The following is a 24,372-nucleotide window of genomic DNA, read 5'->3' as shown; positions in this document are numbered from 1 at the left end:
TTTAAAACATAAAAAAACAAAAAACTTTTGATGATCATTTCTAAAAACAAAAGCTGTACCATAAGAAAATTCATTCATCGGGTTCCGTTAAGCAAAGTATTAGGAGAATATATATATATAAAAAACCATACACTGCCGATAAAAAGGAGCGAAGAAAACGTATATACACACACATCTCCATATATACAGAATTTTTTTTTTTTTTTTTTTTTTTTGGGGGGGGGGGGGGGGGGGGCAGTTCATTTAAACTTTTTGGAAGCATTGGATTTCATTAGAGAAAATAGCGATTTAAAAAGACGACGCGTTTCTTTCTTGTTAGGATCCTTCATATGAACGGTCCAATACTGACAGCAGAGTGTTAATTCCATCCTTAAGTTTTTTTTTTGTGCTTTCCGCCCGTTTTAGACACTAGCTTTTTTGTTGTTTTTTTTTTTTTTCACAGTTGTTCTTGTCCAGAAGTTTCCAAAGTAATAAAATAAAAAAAAGTGCTTGTGGTGATCCGGTAGGCTGTGCCTCGTCACTCAGTAGAATGTTGACCGATTGCCGGTGCCAAAACTGCATCCGATGAGACCGTTTGGCCGGTTTTGCAATATTGGCGCCCTCGCTGCAAGGCACGTGAGGTGAGAAGTGAAAGACGGGATGAAGTTTGGAAAAGTTTTGTCACTTCATACTAAGGTGCCCGGCTTGGAGTCTTCGTGCCATAAGAGGTCTTGCTCGTTCGGAAGAGGGTCGTCGTTTAGTGGGGCGATGTCGGGGTCATCCATTTGGGCTGCATAGGTATGGAAAGTCCTATGGATAAAAAAAAAACAAAATAACAAGTTAGAGGGTCCGGATTTATTTAAGTTTGGTCCATGTACACAATGGATCGGCCAATGGCAAGTGGTCCTATCCGTAAGCCCGTAAATTACCAATTCATGTGGACGCATCCATTCACATTAGATATCCGGATCATATGGCTGATGGCCATCTCTCCCAACTCCCCCCATAACGCGGAGAACACAGGAGCGTTCAGCCGAGCCAAACTTTGCCATGATATAGCCGCCATCGTAGGATAGAGCTTATCTTCTATTCGAACCAAATGATCGATAGGGATTGAATTCCAACTGCTCAACTCCAATCCTGATCTGCCGGAGGACAATCGGGAGGTTACCCCCATTAGGAGGCATATTAGATGGTCAGCCCAAATTGGTATCTTATCTAAATATGCATGGAGACCTTAAGGCCACGTTTACACGTCCGCATTTGTAAAACTTATGGATGCATCACGCATGGCGTTGTGTGCCGTCCCCATCATTTGGTCTGTAAATCGGTTCAAACTTGGACATGACCCCAAGCTTTTTAGTGGACCGTCGGGTCTGCAAAGAAGGACGTGTGAAAAAAAAAGAATGTTTATCCGCAGGACGCTCCTGACACCCACGTGAATTTTTCCCACTACGTGTGGAAGCCTCATCCACTTGTTCAGCTCTGTAAAATACTGCAAACTCCGCACTCCAAATCCACAGAAAAGCCACCGTATCATAGAGCTTATTCAGGGTCTAGGAGGACTATTCGCTCAATAGACCCCATTTCTGTTAGCAAAAGAGAAGGGGGCTGGTGAGATATTTTCCTCTCTAAAGGCACATCAAACATTGGAGAATCCCCTGATATAGGCAAGATCGGACCACCTTCTAGTGTTTCTGGGGGACACTCAACTCTCCCCTGATAATGTTGGAGGAGATAAGGATCAGCCACGTCCGATTTTGGACCCTTTTGTTCTCAGTGGGATAAGCCTCCGGCAACAGAGTCTGGCGGCGGCTTTCTCAGAGAACACAGTAGCGCTCGGCAGCGATGGGGTAGTCGGGAGAGATCGGGGAGCGGTTGGCTGAACAATCTGCATGATACTAAATGAGAAGTAAGGAGTTGTCGGGGAATAGTTTGTAGGTTGTATTTACAGACGATGACTTTGCAGAATATAGTGGTGGACACTCGAGGAGGCACCTTCTAGCCCCGTACTGGTACTCACTAGGTCAGTGCAGGTTATAGGGTCACCATCATGGAATGAGAAACAAAGAAATGGGGGCACCACTGAAAGGATAATTAAGGGGATCCAACCTAGACCTAAATAGTACATATGTTTGACAAAAAGCAGAGAAAGAAATAGGCCATGAGCAGGAGATCACCCTGAATAGGACATAGCATATATAATACAAATTTTATTAAATACAGCAAAAATTCTTAAAAACATTAAAAATGGTCACAAATGTGACACATACACAAATAATACAATGCTCATAATAGAGCAACCCACCTAATACCAACTATCACCCTCACCGAGAATGACGCCTATATCCCCAGGTCCATGTACACAGGATTCTCAATAGGGGAATTACTAAGCCCACACATAGGTAATACAGAGCATAGGAGTCAGAAACACCAATAATATACAAATACAATTCCAACCCAATAATTACAAAAAACAGTACAAGGGATAATGTAAACCCGAGAAAGTGCTGATCACTATGAGGTGTACAGAAATGCACACTAAATAGACCTCATATATGCGTAGAGGTACCCCAGCCCAAGATCAGGCATAGGGAACATCAAGGATCAGATCCGCCAGACCATTAGGGGCTAGAGAGGGTCTAAGTGGACAGAGAAAATCTCCATAAACCACCCCAAATGAGGTATATTGGATGTTAACCCTGTCATGGTCAGCAGCGGCGCAGCTGCTCCCTATCTACTAATTAAGCAACCATATATATTGACACAGCTGACTGGCAATCTGTACCCCTGACGAAGCCACCTAGAGTGGCGACACGCGTCGGGTCTCTGGCTCTACCTGCCCCACTTCACTTCTCATGGGTTTTGTATTGTGCTGATTTCTATGTGTGGTTATCATTTGGGGTGGTTATGGAGATTTTCTCTGTCCATTTAGACCCTCTCTAGCCCCTAATGGTCTGGCGGATCTGGTCCTTGATGTTCCCTATGCCTGATCTTGGGCTGGGGTACCTCTACGCATATACGAGGTCTATTTAGTGTGCATTTCTGTACACCTCATAGTGATCAGCATCTTCTTGGGTTTACATTATCCCTTGCACTGTTTTTTGTAATTATTGGGTTGGAATTGCATCATTTTTTCATTGTATTTGTATATTATTGGTGTTTCTGACTCCTATGCTCTATATTACCTATGTGTGGGCTTACTAATTCCCCTATTGAGAATCCTGTTTACACGGACCTAGGGATATAGGCGTCATTCTCGGTGAGGGTGATAGTTGGTAGCAGGTGGGTTGCTCTATTATGAGCATTGTATTATTTGTGTATGTCACATTTGTGATCATTTTTAATGTTTTTAAGAATTTTTGCTGTTTGCTGTGTTTAATAAAATTTGTATTATATACGCTATGTCCTATTCAGGATGATCCCCTGCTCATGACCATCATGGAATGACGAGCATGCTCGCTTGTAATGGGCTTTTTCCCCATGTTTCCTAAACAAAATTATTGACCTTTACACCCAAAATACCAAAGAACAACATCAAGCGACTGGCGGAGAGGACTCTTTTCAACACGTTCTGGGTCTGAGGAAGTAGAGAATGTATACGCAGCAGCTAAACCGGTCGGACTGCAATCCGGGGCTCACCTGCTTGGCAGAGGCGTGCTGCTGTAAGCCGTGGAGTAGCCAGTGTATGATGAGTGAGGTACGGGGTTGGGATAGGCCAATGTGCCTGTGTGCGCCCACCGATTCCCAGCTGTGCTTGTGGAAGACACTGGGATAGAGGAAAAAAAAACAAAAAAAAAAAAAATCCCAAAAATTAGTATTACAGGTTTTTTTTCTATGACCAAAAAAAAAAAAAAAAAAAAAATATCCATCAAGAAAGGTCTAGGAGATGCCCCAATAAACCAAAGCATGAGGGTGCAAATGTGTCCTTCCTCACTTTCTGGAAATAATCCTGCACTTCCCAATCAGCTAGAATACTAATGCTCACTATTGCTACAGCACCCCTAAAGGAAAACTGGGGTATAACATCCTGTCCATAAACTTAAGCTATTGGGGTGGTTAAAGGGTTTGTCCTAGAAACAACATTTATCATCTGACCATAGAACAGGCAATAAACGATCACTAGGGGAAAATATCCGACATATGATAACTACATGTGATCAAAAAGACCTGCAGGACCCTGGTCTGACTTCAATGATACTAAACCATGACAGCTGGGCCAGGGTCCTGCAAACTTCCTCGGCCAGTACTCAAACGTTGGCATCTCAATTGGCTCTGGCGTTTACAAAATATACCATGACATTGTGCCGCAACGTTGCCCCGTATGCCAACATTTGAGTGCCGGCTGAGGAAGATTGCAGGGCCCTGGTCCAGCCGAATACTGATACGTTCAGGGTCCCGTAATTTCTTTTTTCCCCATCTGAGACCCCACAAATCCCTTGTGTGAATGGAGTAGTAGTGAGCATGTGCGACCACTACAGATTGTGAACGGAGCAGTGGTCGCACATGCTCACTACCACTCCATTCACACAGGAGAATTTGGGACCACCGAAACCCAAAAGATCATGCACGCATCAACAATTCCATAAAAATCTGTAGGCAAAACCCATGGTTCGTCAAGGGTTGCACCCCCTCTAGCCAAGCGTAGAAAGATTGCTCCAACTTACCGGATGAACAAGATGGAGCCCTGACACTGGGAGATGAAGGAACTTGCATAGAAGCGTAACAAAGACTCCTCTGTGAGCCCCGGTCAGACTCATCTTTTTGACACGATGCCCGCTGGTACCATCCCCTTAAATGTTCGGCCACAATGGCCTTCTTAATGTTCTTCGTGATCTGCTCTGTAGTCTTTACAGGCTTCTTTTTCGGAAGCCTTAACGTTGCATAGGCGTTGACAGGCACCAACTGGTCTGAATCATACCTCATATAGGGGTCGTAGCCATAGTGCATGGTTGCGCGGTACGAGGGGTTTACGCTGTACTGACCCTCCTTATCGTTCTCGTATATGTAGCTTCCATTGTAGTAGGGGTCAGTTTCCTGATAAGCCGAATATCCGGTGATGTAGTAGCTGGAAGATGGTTGGTTCTGGGTGACTTGATAAACGCTGTTTCGGCCATCTTTATGTGCCAGGTTGGGCATACTTCCGGAGTTTGCCGCAGAAAAGTTTTGCTTCTTGTGACGCCCCCTTCTATCCCGAGGGCGATTGTCCAGGGTCTGGGTGGTGTAACAGTAATTTTGCTTTGGCGGCGTGCTGTAATACTCCGAGCTCGACTGGCTGGTGTAGGACGATCCGTCGTCTAGGACCTCAGTGCTGTTGCTCCTTTGACTCTTTGAGATGGAGAAGGTCGCGCTTCCATCGACAGAATCGTCAATCAGAGGAGTGTGGGACTCCAAGCTGCCCCGCCGCTGTCGGCCATTGTGGCTTATCACTTCATTCCTAGAAACAAAACAATATAGGATCACTAGATAAAGTGCCATATGTGACCCGTGACGGGGGCGGGGGTTTACAGGAATATGGACAAACTTAATTAGTTGTGCAAAGAGATTTGCAGGATCCAGATCCAGCGGCCATGCGGGGCAGTCCGTTGGCCGTGGATCAATGACTTACAAGCCTCCTCCTATCAGAAATGCAAAATATGCAGAAATCAAAACTTTTTTTGTACGTTTCCAAATTCCTTTTTTCTGCTATGAACATGCCGCAGGACGATGCAAGTATTGACATCGCTAATGTAGGTGGAGAGGCTTTATAGAGGACTACGCCCATAGAATAAAGTGTCGCTCTCTGCATTCATATGGGCAGGACGTTCTAGATAAAGTCATCATACAGTCACGTCAGCTACGTATCTGCTGCACATTCCAACGTGATCTGCAGTGATTAACCGCCCATTAGGCACAGACCGCTGCACCGATCGCTCGGGTATCCGTCCCGCGATCCTGACATAGCACACGGTATTTCCGACTCACTGGAGGTGGCTGCTGCTGTAGGCGTTTCGTGTCAGCACAGGAGTGGAAGGCATGCTCCGACCGCCGTGAGGCTTCCGCTCCGCACTCTTGTACGGGCTGCTGTGTGTCGAAGTCGCTTCTCTGTGACTATATATGGGAAGAGAAAATATGTTAAGCAAAGTTGCTGAAGAAAAAAAAAAAACGTGCTAATAAAATGTCATCAGTAATCTAAAGAAAATAGATAAATCCTGTAAAATAACAAAAAATAAAAAAATTATATATTTTTTAAAGCAAATTATATTAAAAATAGCCTTAAAAAAATAAAGCCATTGTTTAGTACAATTGTAATGTATATCTTTATACATATATGTGTATTATTGCTGTACCAAATGATGGCTTTTAAAAAAATGTATATGGTATTTATTTTGTTAAAGCCACACTTAGAACAGTGATGAATATATTACTGAAAAATCGCGTTAATATATTACCGTACTAAAAATGGCTTTAGAGAAAAAGTATATATACATAAAATTTTCCTCTTTTTAAAGCCATTTTAGCACAGTAACGAATATATATATATATTTTTGTTAAAGCGATTTTTTAGTATATATTTTTTTTTTTAAACTAAAAAATATAAACAAAAAAGTGAGAAAAAATAGATTTTTTATTACAGCAGTGATAATATAAAATGTATAGTTGCACTAAAAATTTTTTAGTACAGAAATATTTTTTTCTTTCATTAAATTGTAACACTATCAAGATTGTTAATGACGTTTTATTATCGCTGTTTTTATTTAGAATTATTATATATATATATATATATATATATATATATATATATATATAATTTTTTTTTTTTTTTAATGTGTCCACTAGGTGGCACTGTCCTATTGCCTTTCAGCCTATTGCACCGACTGGTTCTATAGTTTTATTTGATGATAGCATTTTATTTTTTAGGCTGGGATCTGGATTTCTTAGATCCAGGGTCATTTATTTACTGGCATTTAGGACTAGAATGTGAAATGTGATTGTCTTGCTCTGACGGCACCTGAAACAATGGCAGCATTATATGGCGGGCGTCCTTCCTTCCGGTAAACACAGCTGAGCAATATACCAGAAAATACCAGCTGGTTACAGATATGCAGCACTCTGCACCTATATTCGGGGAGCTCGTGACCTCGGCTTCTCCTCTACGCCCCTTTATAAAATACTATGTATTTACCCTAGGAGGCGCATGTCTGAAAACTGTTCATTAAGGGAAGATTTTCTGCAAAGGCTTCTGTCTTTTGGGAGTCGGTTCTTGGGGGAATTCTGCAGGGAACAGGATCTCTGCCCTTGAAGATAGATGGAGTCATCTGAAATTAAGAAAAAAATTAAAGTTACTCGTGTCTGGCTGTAGTGTTTACTCATGTAAAACCGGCCACTAGGTGGCGTTCAGCTTCCCTTAAATACTCACCATCATCGAATGTGGTCGTGTCCGACAAGGAGCTGCTTTCCGACGGGATGATATCATCTATAAAGTAAGCAAAAAAAGAGGCCATTTAGTGAACAGATTGGCTGACTAACGCTGTGATTTGACTAATTAAACCGAAATTTAACAAATTAGTCCAGATTAGTCCCCCACAAGTAATGGTTCAGAGGAAGCACAAATTTACTTTAATGACTCGGCGCAACAATAGTGACGGGAAGGAGGTGGTGTGGTCATTGTGAGAAGCATTTAGTCACTTCTTCCTATTTACTGGCGCCCCTGGGGATAAAAATGATAGAAGTTTGAAGGTAAGAAAAGGCTGATGTTACCCCTTTTTGAAGGATATTTAGAAAAGGGCCAATGTGGAAGCATGGGTGCTTTTTTTTGGGAGGGGTTTAATGGTCAGGGGTGTAATAATAGGGGGCAGGGTGTTGGAAGTCGCATCCAGAACCAAAAGGTTGCTTTGGATCAAAAATGACTACTCCAATATTATTAAAGACCTGGTGGAGATTTTACATTGGGGACCACAAGCTTCAAATTACGCCACCATTAACAGGATGAAATAAGTAAAGCGCCGGCCAACCTGGGGGTTCTCTTTTATTCAATGCCCCATAGGGATGAGGATTGCGGGCCGACGTGGCCCCATGTACCTTGTAAGAGAAGAGAGGCCCTCTTGGTTGGGTCTTTCCCTCTCTTGATCCTGTACTCATTGATGGAGCTCTCTATGTCCTGCAGCCTCTTGATGGCATCTCCATAATCCTGCTTCCTCTTTCTCTTGACGTTCTTCCCGAGGTCAGGCTCCATCAGAAGTTTCTTCGTCGCCTCCACCATTTGCTGTTGGATGAGGAACTTGTGCTCCAGATTTTGTAAGTCGGATTCCTGAGAGCAAAAAAATAAAAAAAATAATACAGAAGTGAGCGCAACATAAAATCCCCCAAAACATGGATGCGTCGGACCAGTCCCATGGTGTAGATGAGGAGACCGATCTACAAAAGGTTGAGGCCACCATTGGATAAGGAACATTAGGAATCGGCACCGATCATTTACCTCTTCACTGTGGAGAATATTATCGTCCAGTTTAAAGGTGGCGCCCATTCGCCTGCGGACATTGGGGGGCTTCTCACCGGGATTTAGCGGGTACTCAGTTGGCAACTTCCCAGTTAGTTCCTAGAAAAACAGGAAGTGGAATAAAGTCTTTTTTTTATAGGAAAATGTTCATCTTCCAAGTCCATCTCCTCCATGTCCAGTTTAGAAAACCCTCCAATTCAGAGTTCGCTCATCAGAGTCCTCATCTGATGGCCAGAGTGGTTACACAGAGCGTCTGTGTAATACTGGCCAGGACGGGTCCTCCAAACAAGCCACTGATATGAATGGTAAATGTGTAATACTTCACTTCTCCTGTGGTGGCACTGCAGGAAAACTGAACACTTACAGCCAGGTTTTCAAACAGATCACCCATGATCGCCAAAATTCCGAAATTTTCAGCAGGGATACACTTTGTGATCAGCTACACTGGGACCATTGGCAGCAGGTCACACAACTGCTATGGGGCCCGTTAGATGGGGGGCATGCCTGGTGGTCACCTATGTCACCCAACATCCGCTGTAATTGTGCGCTGAACCTACTCCATACCAGGCCACCATTTTATCCAGCAAACGCCCTCTGGTAACTGCTACAAATAAAACTAGTTCTTTTCTAACCCCCTTAGCTGCTGTGGTGAACAGCAGCCATAGCAGGTAAGGGGGTTAGATAAGGGAAAGTTCTGCGTCACCCCCATTGTGATCACAAGAACACAATGGTCATTTAATGGCAGCTGGTAACTCATGGGGGACCCAAAATTCATACCTTTGCTATGAGGCCCCAATAATTTTACATACGCCCCCCGACTTTATCCCACCAGTTGCGCAAGAAAAAAAAAAAAAAAAGGGGGGGGGGGGGAGGGATCTGTGCCCACCGAGTCCTCGCTCATCCACCGTCATCCCTCGTGGCCACTTACCGCCTCTCTCATACAGATCTTTTTAAGTTCTTCAATCTTTTTCAGGAGAACGTCCTGTAAATCTTTTTCTTTTTTCTTCAGTTCTTGAATCTTCTCGGCTTTTTGCTCCTCGCTCACTTCCGAGTCGATAGAACCTGCCAACGCAAGATCGATTCTGGTCATTTCTCTAAGAAAATTTTCACTTTTTTTTTTTATTAAACCAAAATGGTTTTTTTCAATGCCGTCAACAAAAACAGCAAAAATCTTCCTACCTGTAGAGATTAAGCTGCCGCTGCTCGCCATGATCACTGGGTTTTTTCCGTCCACCATCTTGGAAATTCTACTTGTGCCGTTTTCGGTCAGATCCATAGCAATTTCGTCGAGGCTGCGGGCGGTGGGAATTTTGGCCTGCGGAAGATCAATGGACGTCTACAGCTTGGTCTGAATAGGGCACCTGGACGCAACCATTGCATACCTGCTATAGTTCTCTGTTATCAGCCATTTAAAGCTGCAAAAGGAACTATAGCGGTTCTTCAGCTGGTTCAATGATGAGAAATCCCCCCCCAAAAAAAAAAAAAAAAAAAAAAAATATCCATGCGATCACTATAGGATCTGGTCACCTAGCTATACCCTCTACCATTCCCTGTTATCAGCCATCTAAGGCTGCAGATATAGTAATTATAGTGGTCTTCAATTGGATTAATGGATTAAAGTCTCTGTAGTCACTAGGTCTGAGGACCAACAACAACTTTTATTAATTAATAAGTGACTACACAAGGGTTACTGCTCCTTTAAGGGGGGCATAACAGTAGCCGCCACTCTGTAGGGGGTCCTTTAATTACATTACAGTCCTGTCCCAGGCCTTTAAAATGTAAATGACCCCCAATAACCACATTATCCCCCCTTGATATCCTCCCTCCATATCCCCCAGCAAAGTCACAGACCTATAGGTTAATCCTAGAATTGGGTCAGATCCTTTTTTAATTTAACACTTAACTGCCCAGAAAAATAAAATAAATAAAATCAATAACTAACGACTATCGGGCGAATATTTACGGCGGAGACGTTAGCGGTGAGAGCGCGGGTCACCACCGATTCCGGACACTTACTTTGCTCTGCTTTCTATCCAGGTAGAATTGATGTTGACTAATTGCCATCACCCATATGGACTTGATCAGGGAATTGTTCGCATACCAGGTCTGAACTACAAAACCGCTCTGTCCAAAGGTTCTCCTCGACACAGAAATCCTGGAAATGCAAGAGAAAAAAAAAAATAAGAAATAGAAAAATCACCATGATAAACGATACAGATATCGGTGAGAGATGAGTGTACGCCAGCTAGAAAGTCTGTGTATAGGGGGATAGAGCCACCGTGTATCCGTCTAACAGAGAAGGGCTGCACGCAATAAAGAAGAGCCGTTCGTGGCAGAGCTACAATCTGAGTTTCTATTTAATATCTTTCACTCATATCTGTCAATCTAATACCCAAGTTATCAAGTATCACTCATATCTAATATTTATATCATATCAATATTTATCTAAAATGGCTAATATCTATCTGTACTAATATCTATGCATGTTTGTCTCTCCATCCATCCACCCATCTCTCCATCCATCCACCCATCTCTCCATCCATCCACCCATCTCTCCCACCCATCCACCCATCTCTCCATTCATCCACCCATCTCTCCATCCCTCCACCCATCTCTCCATCCCTCCACCCATCTCTCCATCCCTCCACCCATCTCTCCATCCCTCCACCCATCTCTCCATCCCTCCACCCATCTCTCCATCCATCCACCCATCTCTCCATCCACCCATCTCTCCATCCACCCATCTCTCCATCCACCCATCTCTCCATCCATCCCATATACAGTATATCCATCTGCCAACCCATCGCTATCTTTAAACCATCCACCATTTCTTAAATATATAGTGGTAACAGGTGCTTACATCCCGTTACAGAGATTGTCACCACTTTCCAGGGGCCCTCGGGGGCCCCTTCCCTCCTACAGCTCTGCCTGTGTAAGTCTCTACGGTTCTGGCATTTCATTCATGCACCAGGACGTCCGGTAGAGACATTTCTCCAGATACGAGTCTACTGCAATCTACCATGGATTGAGGGGCGGCCATATCATTAGTGCAACCTGCGCAGCTGCAGAGGGGCCCAGGAGCTGGGGGCCACATCCAGCTCCAAAGCAGGAGGAACTGTGCATTATGAGGAGATGGAAGGGGTCATATGCTGCTCCTGGCCTCGTCTGTCTGTGCCTGGTTTGTACAAGGTGGCAGATAATCACTCCGCGGCCTCTTACCAACCAATGCACCAACTTGCAGAATATATATTATATATATTTTTAGAGAACAGATGCCAGGTTCTTCTTACCTGCGGGGATCGTGAACTTCCACTGCAAATTTCTTGTCTCGGAAGTACAAATTCTCGAGCTGCTTCCACTGAAATAGCTACAAGAGAAAGAAAACGCTCCATTTATATCCGATCATATAATGTGCCACAAATCAACAGATCACAAGTCGAGAAGAGTTTCTGCAAAGGCAATGAGATGATTACATCTTACTGGAGGGTTTATGGCAGAATTATCTATGGCGGAAAAAGAAGGCCTGAATTACACACGATAAACAGAACATAGCGTGCTGGAGGAAGACTAGATTATATCCGTGATGGAGCAAAGACGGGGACATGGGGGGGAGCGCGATACAATCGGGTCACAATGATATCCCTGATTACATGGCCGGTGATACCCTGGTGAATATATGGAGCTAAAGGTGGAGAAAAAGAATCGGAGTGCAGCTCTGTATTATGTGCTGGGTGTAATGTCCGGCACGGTGACAGATCAGCAGTCAGAGGAGGATTCACACAGGGACACGGCTGTCAGTCATTACACACAGCGCAATCAATGGCATTACAGACATGATGCCGAGGATTCACTATCCGACCGTCTCTGTGCACCGGCAACGACTTGTGAATGAGTCATTAGTCACCGGGATCAACAAGTAATACATATCCAGTATATTCATCCATTTAACTATCTGTCCAGATAGCCATGTCTTTTTCCAACTTTTTATGACTCTAGTATCTATCTTTACATCCATCCATCTGTCCAGGGGTGGACATATCATTGATGCAACCTGTGCAGCTGCACGGGGGGGGGTCCCACATCCACCTCCAAAGCAGGTGGAGTTGTGCATTACAATGAGCTATCGGACTGGAAAGGGCCCTTACATCGTTCTTGCACAGGGCCCCTCTTCTATCCGCCATTGTGTATCTGTCCTATCTGATGACCTGCACAGAACCCAGAACATACAGGAACCAGCGTGACCTTAGAACCAGTCATATATAAGATTACCTTTACACCCGGCTTCACAAGTCCAAGTTTCATTTTACGGACTGCCCGCAGATCCCCCCTCTAGTGATGAGCGAATGAGACCAGATAAGGTGTTATCTAAGCATGCTCGGGTGGTAATCAAGTGTCTCTGTTTGAGACCCTGCGGCTGCATATCTCGCGGTTCTTCGATAGCCGCAACACATGTAGGGATTGCCTAACAAACAAGTAAACCCTACATGTTTTGTGGGTGTCGAACAGCCACGAGACATGCAACCGCAGGGTCTCAAATAGATGTTCGAGCACACCCGAGCATGCTCAGATAACACCTTATCTGATCACATTCGCTCATCACTACTTTGGACCCCCCCCAAAAAAAAAAAAAATCACATACGCCTATGAAACTTTTGAGTTTGGGTCAGGAGACTCCTGGAAAGATTCTTTAATATTCCAGCGCCGATCGGTGATTTAACAAATCCACCAGAGTTCATTTTAGGTCCAATGCAAACTGACGAGTCAATAAGATCTTTTGCACTTCGTACGTGTTGCACATTGTCCGGGAAGAGGAGCCGACGACAAGAACGCGTTTTAGGATAAAATCATGGGATCGGCGAATGCTCCATCGCTGAGGAACGTTCATAGGTCCCTGTAAAAGGGCCTTAGGGGACCGGGCTCATAAATGTCACAGCTAATAATCACTGATGGATTGTTAGGGAGACTTTTTGGTGTGGGCTCCATGATGGGTTATACGAGATTGGCCATTATCTGGATGCACACTATTAAAAAAAAAAAAATATATAACACCCTTAGACAATATGATACATGGTACCGAGAGTCACGACGTTACATAATACCTACTAAATACACTGTAGCCACCGGCAAAACCCTTAACAAACACTCGGCTTTGCATGATCTTTGGCCATATTTTCATATCTTTGAATAAAGTTCACTGAAGGCTAGCCGTAGATCCACACTAAACGACAGACGGCCAGGAACGCTGGGACTTGTAGTCCCTCAACAGCAAAGTGCACAAAGGGCTGCTTTATCCCAGAGAGTGGAGGAATCAGGCTAAAGAGCTAATTGCTGGTCATTAAAAGGAACATTATGTACGTGCTGTCAGCAGGAGTCACCACCTCTAAAGAACGATATTTAAAAGTGACTAACGAGAATGGTTGCGACTGTTAAATCCAGTGTTAAATGTAGAGTCAGAAATCCAAAGAAAGAAAAAAAAATATGGTACGAGCATAAAAAAAAAAAAAGGAAAAACCTGCAAAAAATGAATTACGGTAAATAGAACATTCAAAAAGCTAAACAAAGAGTGAAACAATCTGTTAAATAAAACAAACAAACCCTTCATCGGTTTGTAAAACAGAAATCATATTCCAAAAAAAGTTACAAGAAGTGAAACAACGTATTAAAAAAAAAAATATATAATAATATTACGAGTCTCGGTACAATATATTCGAAAGTCAAAAATTCCACAAAAATCTTATAGCGGTGCGTTCCAAAAAAAAAAAAATTGCCAGAAAAAGCTTCACAATCCAGTAAAACGACTCGACCGAAATTTAAGTTCAATCCCATTCCCTGAATAATGCTTCCGATCCGGAACCTGACCAGTCTGCACTCGCCCATGACTTACCTACTAGACTTTGTCGCCCTGCACCAAGTTCCCCATGATGACTAGTAATCCACAGGCGGCGGCTGTGCAGAGGGGCTGTGAGGCTGCTCCACTCCTGACTCTCCCTCTGTGATACTGAAAAGGTGAAACTCCAGTTTCCCAGCCCTGTGACCATCCCACTAGTGACACAACAGTGCAACGTCACAGCTGGTATCAGGAACACCCCACTCCTGTCTGACACCACCACACACACACATGTCAGAGTCTCAGTCATCACCCCCATGACCCTAGAAAGTGCACAGCTGCTAATAATAAAAGGAGAAGAAAAAAACATATAAAACTATAAGGATTTTATATGTATAGGAGTGTTTTACCCATTATAGAATTTAAATTTTATATATATATATATATTATACGTTTTGGTTTATGTTACATTTTTGTATATTTTAGAATTATAGTTTTATTTATATTATTATTTATTTATGTTATATATTTTATATTTATGAATTTATTTAATGTTACAGTTAGTTTTATATTACCTTGTTTATGTTTGACATTTTATTACTTTATATTTGACATTAGTAACTTTATTCTACCATCTGCAAGGGGTTTGTATGTTCTCCCCGTGTTCCCGTGGGTTTCCTCCGGGGTCTCCGGTTTCTTCCCACATTCCAAAGACATACTGATAGGGAATCGAAATTGCGAGCCCCAATGGGGACAATGATGATAAAGCGCTGTGGAATTAATGGCGCCATAGGAGCAAAATGAATAAATATGGTTACTTTCAGACTAGCGTTCTGAGGCGCAGGGCCGCCGCTAAGATCCACCCCCGGCCGCGCCTCATCCGGTCAGCTCCTTCTATGTTTGCATGATGCTGCATGCGATCAGCGTACCCTATATTTAGCGTTTGGTACACTGGGCGTGCGCTGGTATGATTTTGCCGGTGCTTGCGCCCTTTTGGCGCTGCGCCGAGCGCACAAAAATGCAACACGGTGCGTTTGGCGCACGTCCTGTGTACCCAACGCTAAATATGGGGTACACTGATCGCATGCAGCGTCATGCAATCATAGGAGGAGCTGACCGGAGGAGGCGCGGCCAGGGGCGGAGCTTAGCGGCGCCGCGCCTCAGAACGCAAGTCTGAAAGTAGCCTAATAAATACATTTTGTATATTTTACATTTGCCGTTTTAGTTCACGTTTTGTACAGAGTACTTTACAATCACAGTTTTAATTTAGATCTCATATATATATTTTTCCTGACTTAACTCTATTAAGGAACACTTGAGAAAAAAAACAAAAACCTAGACCAAGCTGCTTTATCAAAAAATGCCCAAAACCAACCACAAAAAGCCATAAATAAAAAAAAAAACAAGAAAACAAACAAAAACAATACACTGTAGCACTCTCATATTGTCACATTCACAATGATTTGTTTTCCTGGCCCAAAAAAAAAAAGCAGCATGAAAAACGCAACAAAAGATGCTTCGTGCGAAATCCGTCTATATATATATATATATATATATATATATATATATATATATATTTTTTATTAGATATATTCCCAGTGCTACTAGGGAAACCAGCGCATCGCCAGTAACCCCGGAGCCGTCAGGCAGTAGTGGTGAGGCCTGCAGGCGGAGTGCGCAGGTGACGGACACACCTTGTCTTGTTACCTGTGTCATTGGTGCATCACAGGATGACTAATCGTACACACATTCCAGACGCTGAGAATCTTCCCTGGATATCTGCACGGACGATGACTACAAGAAATCACTGGATAAATGTTCCCTACTAATGATTAATTAAAAAAGAAAAACTCGGGAACCCAAAAGGATGGATGCGGCGCGGACAGATGGAGACGAACCTGTCTGCGAGTGTTCTCGCCGCACTTCTCTCAAAATAAGAACATATGATTCAATTTCCCTTTTGACATCGACGATGAAGTCATCCACTGATGCTCCACCGATCGCAGGGTGACGTGACTCATAACAGATTTAAAGGGACTCGCAGGACTCAGGAAGGGAGGGGTTAATATGACAGCATTAAGCCTCGTTCAGACATCACAGATGAGAAAATGGGCTGAATATTTTGATCAGACTGTGATCTGAGTATCAGCAGTTTTTATCATCTGTGGAGAGAAAATGAAAATTTTCTCCACCCTCTGTTTTCTGACACTCCATGAAGATCGGACAGCACTTGGATGTCTTCCGAGTGCACTCTGATTTTTTTCACGGACCCGTTGACTTGCGTTGCCGATTTGGATCTCAGGCCGGGATCACAGATGCGAGAAACACGTCCGAGTCTCGCATGTTAATACCCGGCACTGCCGCCGGCACTGCATGCAGCCCCACGCTCCGCTCCTTAGTGCCGGCGGCAGTGCCGGGTATTCACACGCGAGACTCGGCCGTGTTTCTCGCATCTGTGATCCCGGCCTAGAACTCAGATCAATTGTCTCTGCAATTTTCTGAGGAGCGTTTAGTCCTCAAAACATCACGGACATTTGCACCGCCCCACAGACTGTCACAGGTGCGAGTGCTGCCCGTGAAAACCAAGGGGGACAGCACTCGTGCGGGAAAATCGGACATTTGCGTAATAAGGATCTAGGGACCCAGTGAGCCCCAAAGGATCCCAGAGATGGATGCCTAGACATCATACTGGCAAGTGGCATAACTTGAATCTTGTGGGCACCAATGATAAATATCTAACAGGGGACCACAACTGTCAAGGGTTTATCATAGCGTTGGTCGTCTCATATGGGCCAGATTCCGGACCCCTGCAACCCCTATAGTTATATCCCATACTCGCCAACTTTCTAAAATTCACCACCGGATGAACCATAAAACAAGCTCCTTTTAGCAGACCACATCCCTTCCACTACTCACTTTCTGCCCCTTGAAGGCACATCTGGACACCAAGGACATCATCCTGGCCCAAAGCACAGAAAACATACAGACAGCTTTCTGGGGGGGCTTCAAAAGATTTGCCCTTTCTTTTGGAAGTCCAAAAAGGTGTCAACAGTTTGTAGGAGGCCCCGGGACATTTTGGTAAGACTTATCGTGTGGTATGGATGGCTGAAAAGCTGCCATCTGTCTGTCGTGCAGATGAGGGTGGTTTCCAATATGAGGAAGAACATGGCACCAAGTGTCGCTGCTTCCAGCTCCTGCCCGGCCCCTGTACTCACAGGGTAAAACTTGAGCATATTCCAGCAGCTCAGGGTTATTCCTCCACTACAACCACACACCATGCTCTCATCTGTAACTGGATCCCAGTAAGCAAACATTCCACATTCCCAGTATCTCCAAGACTGGGAAACCCAGATGTGAGCAGAAGCCAAAAGGTTTGCACAACTGTTGAATCCCTTAACAAGACCCGGGATCTCCAGGGATGTTTGTCCAACCCTACAGACTGATGTTGTAAAAGCAAATAGTCCTTTCCCAGGATTTTCCCCGCTGCACATATGTACAAGTGCTTCTCCCAAAATTAGAATATCATCAAAACGTGAATTTATTTCAGTTCTTCAATACAAAAAGTGAATCTCCTGTATTCTATAGAGTCATTACTCACAGAGCGATCTATTTCACGTGTTTATTTCTGTTAATGTTGACTCTGGCTACATTCCGGAATCATTAGTGACCATCGGACAGATCGCGCCATTGAATTCCATCTTTATCATATCATTAATCTTGGAAGATTAATGTGTCAAGAGGTGAAAAGAGTCACCATCCTGAGGGTCCCCCAGACCAGCTATGCACCACTGGTGAAGCCAGGCCGTCGATGGTGGAAACCATTATTCCAAAGTCTGACAAAAGGCAAGAACTTCCATCATGGAGCATATTGTGATCAACAGGAACCCAATCTCAGGTCTCCGTACACGACCGAATCTCATCCAGTCATGTCTGGTCGTCTACTAGATTTACCGGGGAAGTGGTGGGAGGTTTTACGTCAATGTCACCGTTTCCATTCACGTTGGCCAACGCAGATGACAGCCGCCTGATGCCTTTTTGTCTAGTCACTATGAATGTGGCCCTGAGACCATAGAAAGGTCCATGAGGATGCCGCGTGGCCGGCTCCGACGTGACATAAAAATAGCCATGACGTTACAAAGAAACATGAAGAAATCTTCGCACTTCCCTATTTCGTCTGTAGACTTCTTAGACGAGAGGGAAGACATCTGGAGGAAGCATTTTGCATTTCTTGAAGCCAACCACACCAATTTTCGAGAAGATGAGTATTTAGATGAAGAATGAGCCATCAGATTGCTGGGAAATAGATGGAGAGGTTTTATCATAAACCTCAGTATCTTACATGTCAATCAAGACTATCAGAAGAAGAGTGGAGATGCCTGATATCTCCTCCAGCTTCCCCCACCACAACCCACCCCATGAGATCCCACCAGATAGCATCCACTTATGGTTTCCAGTGATTGACGGCTCCCACGGTGCCATACAGCCCAAAGAAGAAAACGCCATAGTTTTGACTTTAAGTTGTTTCTCTTAAAGGGGTATTCTGGTAAGAATTCATTATAAGGTAGGCGATAACGTCCAAACCGGTGGGGATCCAACATCTGAGATCCCCACTGATTGCCTTACTAGGGGACTTTCATCCCTCAAATTAAATGAGGAATTAGCTTAGCATGCCCACTGCTGCTCGATTCATCCCCCAAGGGTCTGCCAGAGAATCATTATGGCGATTGTTGGGGGTCTCTACTGTCAGAGTCGGGCCGATCTAGAAGTATTAGTCAGGACCTTCTTCTTACCAAAATACCCCTTTAAATGGGTAAGAAAAATATTTTTTTTTTTCCTAAAACAGCACCACTTATGTCCGCAGGCTGTTGGTGGTACTGCAGCTCAGTCTAGTCATTTCTATAGGGCAAAGTTGTAATATCAGAACCGGACTCAACCTATGGAAAGGTGTTGGGAGGTTTTGGAAAGGAAGCGGCCATGATTCTCTTAGGCCAGGTGTTACGTGTTACAGAACCACTCAGCACCCAGAATATGTTGTGCAGTTATATGTATGTATAATAGGTTCCATGTGAGATGCATGTCCCTAATGCATCAGCCCACAGGCTGCGCCCCTGGGCAGAGGGGACACGATATTCTCCTTTTGTCCACCCTCCCCCCACCTTTGTAATTCCCACAGTAAACATCGGCAGGCTCCGGCCACCTGCGGCTTTTGTAATGTATGTCTGGCCTGCCGCTTTTCTATTGGCCTGCCCTCTGTATCTGTGTGATATATTCTGTGTCCTGTGAGTAAAGTGTTGTCAGACTGGAAATACATGGAGAAGCAGTGATCTTTTATATGTGCCCATGTAACCAAGGAATTCCAGCCAGCGTCATTCATTCAGACTCCAGCCAACGCAGAGCGGACCTCCGAAAACACGGGGTGGTGCTGAAAGAGGTACTCCAGCTTGGTAGACCCCGTTACACCAGGTTTAAAGAGACATATTTGGTGGTCCGTATTCAGATCTCAATGTCCATCCTGACAGGGGGGGGGGGGGTCGCCTGATCTGAGGCATATATAAGGCTGTAAGTTCAGGTCAGGAGACCCACAGCCGGTCGGGTGGGACATCATGGTCTCGGACCATGCTCCTTGGACGTCTGAATTCGGCTTTATCGTGTATGATCCCTTTAAGAGGGGGCAAAAGGAAGGCGGAAAAGGTGTTATCCCACGTCGTAAAGTGATGGCATTCTGCTAATTCATGACTGGTGTGGATCCGAACACTGATCCTGACAATGAAGGGGGCAAAACACCGGTATTTTTTCCTTGGGCAGGGATGCCAAAGCCACCAAGGACCCCTTGGTATCCCAGAGGTCGGACCACCACGGATCATAAAGTGATCGCCTATTCTAGTGATATATCATCACTTTATCAGTTGGGAAAACCATTTTCACAGAGGTAAAGGGCAATTCTTAGATATTTTCTTGTCTTATTAAAAGGGTTGTCCACATTTTGGGCCAATTTTATTTTTCGTAAATGCATGTATTTTTTGGCTAAAAATCATTTTTATGATTGGATTCCATTCCAATATAATTGCTGCGCCGTTTGCCTTCTATAGTCTATTGTTGGTTGCAGATTGAGTCAACTGAGCATCTGTCAGCGAGCCCGCTGTGACTGTCTGACGGTGAGTTGATATCTCTAACATCTGTCTTTTTCTGAGCTTCTCTCTGCTGATTTATGACCAAAGACCACATCAAAGTAGGTTGTAGAGGGAAAGAAATAGTCAGTAAAAGCCAAACGGTGGCAAATTTTTAATGAAACCCGATTGCAAAAGTGATCCATGCATTTAAGTAAATATGTAAGAAAAGTGTAAAACAGGGTAGTGATCCGCTATCCGGAGGAAATGATGCGCTGGTACAGATAGCCGTCCTGGCACATAGCCCCAGTTAGTCACCCCCTTCCCTGCAGGACTGATAATCCGGAGCATGCATCCAATATGGATCTGGTTACATATCACACCACAGCAGATTACTCAGTCCAGGACGACAAGTGCATTATTGCAAAATACAGCTGTTATCTGTCCGGAAACTCAAGCTGTGTGTGTCTGAGCGTGTACGAAGACAGACAATGCGGTCAGTGTGCTCAGTGTGTGCCAGGCAGATACGAGACGGGCCCCGTATGACATCTACGGACCCCCTCGCCCCCTCCGCCAGGAGACTATTATTGGAAATTTGAGATATTTCAGTAAAACACTTTATTCCACATCATGAAATTATGAATATAATATTTGCATTAAATATTACATCCTATAAAACGTGCACAGAAGTAGGTCCGCTACTGTCAAAAAGTGAGACTGCAAAAGTCAGGTAGGTGGAGCCAAGTGTGGGTGTTGCTGCCTATTTCAAATTTAGCCAATCAGGATCACAGCTCTAATACTCGATTGGTCAATAGTCAGTGACCGACTCCCCACGCAGTGCCACCTACTGGACCAGCTCACTGAATAGTCTAAAGATGTTTAAAAAGGAATTATCACTTGCCATCAATATTTATTTTATTTTATTTTTTTTAGCCAGGTGTAAATGCCGCTGTTCTCCTGAATCCGGCGATGTTTTTAGTTTGTTTCTGCGCCTCTCCCTTCCTGAGATACGGCCTCTTCTTTTTTTTTGCACACAGATCTAGTCTTGTTAGCCAAGCGGGCGTGAATCTCAACTCTTATCTGCAGCTGACGTCTTGAGGACCACACCCAGTTGGCTAAAAAGCCTAGTTGTGAAGAAAGGGCCATAACTCATGAACAAAGAGGCGCAGGAAGAAAAGAAAAACATCGCCGGATTCAGGAGAACAGCGGCATTTACACCAGGTTAAAAGAAATTCTTTATGGCAAAGTGATAGGTCCTTTAAAAATATCACCCCAAACTCCCCTCCAACACTTGAAGCCCACTGACCGCGGGGGCTGCAAGTTCTCACTACATACCCAAGGAAGCAATCTCAGCCTTGAGGTCCAGTGTAATTCTAGGGATTCTCAGCAAATCACATTAGTCCACATCAATAGTCACATAATAAATGGTTGGGAACACCTCTATGAATCCGGCGTCTTGTTACCCAGCAATACTGGTGCAGAGTGAGCGTGCGCTCCGCCAGTCTTGACTAATCAGCCCCATAGTCTTTTTCCTTTGAAAAGTCGCTGCATCAGCGGCGGAGTGAAGGGATGAAAGTAGTAGGGACAGAGATGATTGCTCTGGTTGCTGCTTTCATTTTTTTTTTTTCCCTGCAAAAACGCTTTAAAAACGCATACATTAAGCATCCCATTATTAGAATGCATTCCTCAATTTTTGTTCCAATGCTGCGTTTTTTTCCGCAAAAAATAAAAAAACGCATCGCGGAAAAAAACGAAAAAAACGCAGCATGTTCATTAATTTTGCAGAAAATCTGCGGATTTGCCACTAGGTTCATCGTATTAGGATGCTCCGGAAAAAAATGCGAAAAATCCGCACAAAAAAATGCGAGAAAAACGCGAAAAAAAGCGGATTTCCTGCGAAGAAGTCCGGTTTTGCTCAGGAAAATTCTGCTTACGTGGGCACATAGCCTAACTCCGAAAAACCCTGAACATGCCATGGACTTCTAGCCAAGTGCCCCAGATCTCTGAGCAAGCATCATGATGATCTTTACCGGCATTGACATAGACTACCTGCCTCAGCACTCTCCATCCTGTAGGTTCCTTATCCTACCACTCTCTGTCATGAAGGTTTCTTACCCCACCTCACTTTATGCCGCAGACTACTTACATCACCCTCTCCATCATGTAGGTTCCTTATCCCACCAATCTCAGTCCTGTAGGAAACTTACCCCACCACTCTCCATCCTGTAGTTTCTTACCCCACCACTGTCCATCCTGTAGTTTCTTACCCCACCACTGTCCATCCTGTAGTTTCTTACCCCACCACTCTCCATCCTGTAGGTTCCTTACCCCACCACTCTCCATCCTGTAGTTCCTTACCTCACCACTCTCCATCCTGTAGTTTCCTTACCCACCATTCTCCATTATGTAGGTTCCTTACCCCATTATACTTCATCCCATAGGTTTCTTATCCCACCACTCTCAGTCCTGTAGGTTTCTTACCGCACAAATCTCTGAAATGTAGGTTCCATACCCACCACTCTCAGTCCTGAAGGTTCCTTACCACACCACCCTGACCTATAGTTCCTTACCTCACCATTCTCCATCATGTAGGTTCCTTACCTCACTGTTGTGAGTTCATTTTCCCCTCCGTCACTGAGGCCTGGTGAACTCCCTATTCTAGTGAAGGAAGGTAGTGAGCCTGATTATCAGGCACATGGGACTAATGAAGACGATTGGCTGAGTGGAGTCACTGACTGGATTTAAGGCAGCCTACGCCCTTTCTGCCCTGCGGGTGATTTCTCTGTGGACTCTTGGACACCAGTCTGATTCCTGCTCTCTTAAAGCTAAGTTTTCTGTTTTGCCTTTTTGCATTTAAGATTTGTTTTTGTTTTTCTTGCTTTTTGGATTCTGCCACTCCCTGCTGGAGTGTGCAGTGTTCCGTGAGCTCTGTCTTCAGAAAGTACCTGAGTGCTGATTTAGTTTTTGAAACTTAGTTGCTTCAGGGCCACTTTTATATCAGCTTGTTGGCTTTTGTCTCTGATAGGGTTTTGGCAGATTGCAGACAGCAGCCTTCCTATCCGTTCCTATCTAGGTAGTTTTTGGCCCCGTCTTTGCTCAGTCTGTCTTTCTGTCTGTGTAAGTGTTTTCATCTTGCTTCACCGTCATTATATGTGGGGGGCTGCCTATTGCTTTGGGGTCTGCTCTGGGGCAGTTAGATTTCCCCTTTCTTTCTTTAGGCCTATGTATCTCTCCGGCTGTGATCGAGGGGTCTAGGTCATCGTAGGAACCCCCCACGGCTACTGCTAGTTGTGTTGATAGGTTCAGGGGTCTGCAATCTGATAGTTGCCAACTTCTCTGGTTTTCTGGACTTAGCTAGCATTTCTGTTTTTGCCTCCTACGGTGACTCAATCATAAAACCTCACGCCACTTCATCCCATAGGTTTCTTACCCCACCACTTTCAATCCTGTAGGTTTTTTACCTCACCATTCTCCATCATGTAGGTTCCTTACCCCACCACTCTTAGTTCTGAAGGTTCCTTACCCCAACATTCTCCATCCTGTATGCTCCTTACACCACCACTTTCCATCATGTAGGTTTTTTACCCCACCACTTTCCATCATGTAGGTTCCTTACCCCACCACTCTCAGTCCTGTAGGTTCCTTACCCTGCCACTCTCCATCCTGTAGTTTCTTACCCAACCACTCTCCATCCTGTAGTTTCTTACCCAATCACTGTCCATCCTGTAGCTCCTTACCTCACCACTCTCCATCCTGTAATTTCTTACCCCACCACTCTCCATCCTGTAGTTTCTTACCCCACCACTCTCCATCCTGTAGTTTCTTACCCCACCACTCTCCATCCTGTAGTTTCTTACCCAACCACTCTCCATCCTGTAGTTTCTTACCCAACCACTATCCATCGTATAGTTCCTTACCTCACCACTCTCCATCCTGTAGTTTCTTACCCCAACACTCTCCATCCTGTAGTTCCTTACCTC

At 44.3% G+C, this 24,372-nt stretch overlaps 1 protein-coding gene across 2 annotated transcripts in view; it reads right to left on the bottom strand.

The window, feature by feature from the left end:
- Positions 1-222: 222 nt before the first annotated feature.
- The window catches only part of FRMD4B (FERM domain containing 4B), a 142,541-nt gene continuing 118,391 nt past the window's right edge, over positions 223-24,372 (bottom strand). Inside the window, exons 12-23 of one of the 2 annotated variants that reach the window (XM_073569729.1) lie at positions 11,749-11,825; positions 10,475-10,613; positions 9,638-9,773; positions 9,387-9,520; positions 8,438-8,557; positions 8,041-8,269; positions 7,379-7,435; positions 7,145-7,277; positions 5,944-6,069; positions 4,647-5,416; positions 3,622-3,748; positions 223-789 (exon numbers count right to left, since the gene is read on the bottom strand). In XM_073569729.1, the coding sequence (XP_073425830.1) occupies positions 666-789; positions 3,622-3,748; positions 4,647-5,416; positions 5,944-6,069; positions 7,145-7,277; positions 7,379-7,435; positions 8,041-8,269; positions 8,438-8,557; positions 9,387-9,520; positions 9,638-9,773; positions 10,475-10,613; positions 11,749-11,825 (2,172 nt within the window). In that variant the 3' untranslated portion in view covers positions 223-665. The remainder of the gene's footprint in view (positions 790-3,621; positions 3,749-4,646; positions 5,417-5,943; positions 6,070-7,144; positions 7,278-7,378; positions 7,436-8,040; positions 8,270-8,437; positions 8,558-9,386; positions 9,521-9,637; positions 9,774-10,474; positions 10,614-11,748; positions 11,826-24,372) is intronic. The other variant, XM_073569730.1, reaches the window with a different exon arrangement.

Source organism: Dendrobates tinctorius, unplaced genomic scaffold, assembly GCF_039654945.1.
Source record: "Dendrobates tinctorius isolate UK_male_01 unplaced genomic scaffold, ASM3965494v1 ptg000027l, whole genome shotgun sequence".
Lineage (NCBI taxonomy): Eukaryota > Metazoa > Chordata > Amphibia > Anura > Dendrobatidae > Dendrobates > Dendrobates tinctorius.
The sequence above is the reverse complement of the archived record's forward strand: the minus strand, read 5'-3'. Positions and strand labels throughout refer to the sequence as shown.